The sequence below is a fragment of the Lupinus angustifolius genome, chromosome LG19 (assembly GCF_001865875.1).
Source record: "Lupinus angustifolius cultivar Tanjil chromosome LG19, LupAngTanjil_v1.0, whole genome shotgun sequence".
In the NCBI taxonomy this organism is placed as follows: domain Eukaryota; kingdom Viridiplantae; phylum Streptophyta; class Magnoliopsida; order Fabales; family Fabaceae; genus Lupinus; species Lupinus angustifolius.
Window position 1 is genome coordinate 17,383,959 of NC_032027.1, and position 4,022 is coordinate 17,387,980.

Here is a 4,022-nt window from a genome sequence, read left to right on the forward strand (position 1 = left end):
AATCTAATATTTTTCAATTACTTGGTTCCTTCATATGCAAGTTGTTTCTTAGACAATTCATGTAAAGAAAAATCCATGTGTAACATGGTGCATTTAAATGAAGCTTTTTGATTACTTAAGAATCTTTGAAATTTTATACCATTTATGATTGCATATTAGCATCACCTTAAGGAAGTTAAGCAGGGACTAGAATCATTCAATTATTTCAAATAAAATATTATTTCTTTGAGGTTGAAATTGAATTAATCAACAAGAATTATTAGGGGTGGTGACAACATCATTATAATTAAATAATAATTATAAAGAAGTTTATATGGTGCTTTCACATTTCAAAACTGAGAGAATTTTAATAACAGATTTATCCCAAAAGTCAGTATGCATGGGTTTCAAGCGAAGTTTCGATTCTTAAAAAACCATTTCCTTAATAAGGAAAATATGTATATACCGATAATATAAGAGAGATTTTATACTATGATTATATCACTTATTATTCATATTTTTTTACTCTTAAATAGAAAGTAATATAAATGAACTGTAAATGAATGTATAAATGTTTATACTATAAGAGCATAAATATTAGCACTCTTCCTTAATTATTATGTTTACAATGATTAGGACCAATCCCCTACTTTAGGTTGTTGTAGAGAAACAACATAGTTTTATTTATTTTTTGGTTTTGAAATTTATATTTTTTATGTACCAACCATGCACATCCCTTTGGTAATAATCACATTGTAAATTGTCTCTAGTTTCAACCGTAGTCAATGATTTCTAGCTCTGAAAATCCAAACTCCGGTGATTATTATTGATAGTATGACAATATAAAGATTTATACATGATTATTGAATATCAAAAGCTACCATGATATATTTTGCATATTTTACATATGTAGTTAATATCTTAGTTAGTTTGTTAAGTTGTTACTTGTATCACAAGTTATCTTTGTATTAGGTATATAAGTACATGACTTGTAATCTTTTAATCAATCAATGAAATTACAGTACATTCATATCTTCCGCATTATTTTCACAATAACAATTAATATATTATTTATCATTGATTTATATTATTTTTATTTAAGAATTAATGGTGATTAATTATATAGTAATAGTATAAAAAACTCCTCCACCGTTAATATATACAAATTTTTCTCTTTAGTTTATTAAATTGAAAATAACAGGAAGACCCGTACGCTATTAAATAAAACACCTGTGATCTCTGAGTACACGCACCATTTTGTAGACATGTCATGAAAAAGATTGATCGGCTGTTCTGAAAAAGGAAAAAGAAAGGTTATTTTATTATTATTATATATATTACTAATGAAATATTGAAAAGTTACTCAAATCTTCTTTTTTGGGCTAGACCCAACACTTATTTCAATCCAAAGTTTTCAAACAGACTTGTTGCATCAAGTGGCCCATTTTGATCCTTTTCTAAAATGTTGTAGATTTGAACGGGTTTACACCAATTTTGTGAAATCCGAGCCAGAAATTAAATCAAAAGAGATCTCTTATTAGATTTACATGATTAAAACGATTAAACTTTCTAGTCGGATCAGATGATGTTATATAAAATTAATAATTATCTATAAATATATTATTATATATAATTACAAAATTTTATATTATTAGAAATTACATTTAATTATATTAAAGTAATATATGTTCATCTTTTTGGACTGAAATAAAACAAAATATAATAGTAGTGTTTCATTTTTTTTTTTAAATTTCAAGTGAATTGTTTGGTTCACTTATTGAGTTATTTTAGTTCAACGAGATTTAACAAAGTGAAATTAGAATTTTCCCAATCCAAAATGATTCAATCCCTCATTCAATTAAGACCACAAATTAGTATTATTTTCAAGTGCATTCAACAACCGGAACTATCCGATCCATACAACAAACAACCCTCCTAATAAAAGGTGTGAAAAGAGTGAGTTAAAACTCAAAGGAATGTATTGCTAGCATTTCTTTCAGTGAAACCTAGGAGTACTTTGCAATCAAAAGAGCTTATGAAAAAGAATGAAAATGAACCTGACTTGGTTTGAAGTAAAAAAGAAAAAGTAGAGGATGTTTTAGAACAGCCATAGTTGTAATAAACCATAAAACAAAATGACTTTCTGTGCTGGTGATACCCTACTTTCCGTGTCCCTCATGGAAAGAATACTATAAAGGGATTGAAAGACAAAAGAAGAATAAAGTAAAATTAATGTGCAAAGACAAAAGTAGCTTTCACCCCAATATCACAGCTAGTTTATTCATTCATATTCATATATGATGATGATGATGATATGTAGAAAACCTGACCCTAACTTTATTCTTATTCCTACATTATTAATGCTTCACTATTTAAAGAAAGTCATGATGATATCATCTTAGACTCTTGTGTTTGTAATATTAAGGGAGTTATTATGGGCAAGAACTATGGCTTCCTTATATGCATACTTGTCATGGTGATGGATATTGTAGCAGGCATACTTGGAATTCAGGCTGAAATTGCTCAAAACAAGGTAATAACACACACCCTAAGGCATGCATGCATGCACCATTTCTTTAGATCAGATGATTTTTTGCTTAGAAATCGATCAAACCGACAACAAAAACCCATTTTCCTTAAGGAGAATGCTCTTTAGTATATATTAGTATAATTTGTTTAATCTTTTGGAATGAAATTAAACAGGTAAAGCATATGAAGATGTTGATATTTGAGTGTAGAGAGCCAAGCCATAAAGCTTTCGAGATGGGACTTTCAGCTGCCATTTTGTTAATCTTGGCTCATACAATTGCTAACTTTCTTGGTGGCTGCATTTGTGTGTGGTCTAAACAACAATATCACAATGCTACAGCCAATAAACAATTAACTGTGATTTTTCTCATTTTCTCATGGTAACATTTTTTACCTTAATTTGCTTCTTCACCCTTCCATGTTCCAAAATGTATAATTCTATTTGCATTCTGAAGCACCTAAACATGATAAACTCATGCACTTTTCTTAAATTGCCTATTCAATATGTAATTTTTGTTGGTTAATGGTTCTAATTCTTGCATGTGCAGTAATAATATTAGAAAGGAAAAATCTTAGGCATAATTTTTATGTGTTTATCATGTTATGTTTTTAATAATAAAAAATAATTTTTAAAATTTATGTATCAATTAAACCCTTAATAACAAACTTTAATTTAAATACAGATATAGAATATAACTTAAAGCCATGTTAAAAGTTGAAACTCATTCTATAATTTTACCATTTTTTACATCAATGAAAATGTTTATTTGACTAAAATATTAATTTTTGATATACAAGATTCTGATGAATCAGTATTCTTTAATATATATATATATATACAGGATTGCTTTTGGTGTTGCATTCTCATTGCTGATCATAGGAACATTAGCCAACTCAAAATCAAGAGAATCTTGTGGTATATTAAACCATCACTTGCTATCTGTAGGAGGCATTATATGTTTCATTCATGGATTATTCACTGTTCCTTATTACGTTTCTGCCACTGCTACAAGAAGAGAAGAAAAGAGGCAACAAAACCATGAGCCTACTATAGGAAACACTTAATTATCAATTAGTTTCCATAACCAAAGGATTTGTTATAAGTAATATACATTTTTATTTGGCCCTTTTTCTGTTTCACAATTTGATTATACTATACAAACTGTTGGATTATGAAGAGTTTAATATTTTTCTAATGTGCTAACAAATTAGTGTTGCCTCTTAAAATAATATGTGCCTTATTTTATATCATGTAATTTATATCATATCGGGTTATCGTTTGGTGGGTTATTTTGTTTTCATCAAGCATTAGATATGATATGATCACTTAAATACTAGGGAACTGTTGGTATATGATATGATGAGTATTGTTGATAATGTTGTATGGTGTATAATGGGAGATTTTAATGCTATTAGTCGTTAGAGATGAGTCAGAAAAAAGAACCGATGGGCATAATAGGAAGATAGAATTCACTTCTCACACGGTTGGATGAATCAGTGACAATGGGTGTCTC

At 28.3% G+C, this 4,022-nt stretch overlaps 1 protein-coding gene across 1 annotated transcript; it reads left to right on the top strand.

The window, feature by feature from the left end:
* On the top strand, window positions 2,350-3,759 carry LOC109334526. Its single transcript, XM_019570349.1, has 3 exons — window positions 2,350-2,512; window positions 2,683-2,888; window positions 3,351-3,759. Exons 1-3 carry the CDS (start codon window positions 2,414-2,416, stop codon window positions 3,571-3,573), a joined length of 528 nt encoding a protein of 175 aa, XP_019425894.1. The 5' UTR covers window positions 2,350-2,413; the 3' UTR covers window positions 3,574-3,759.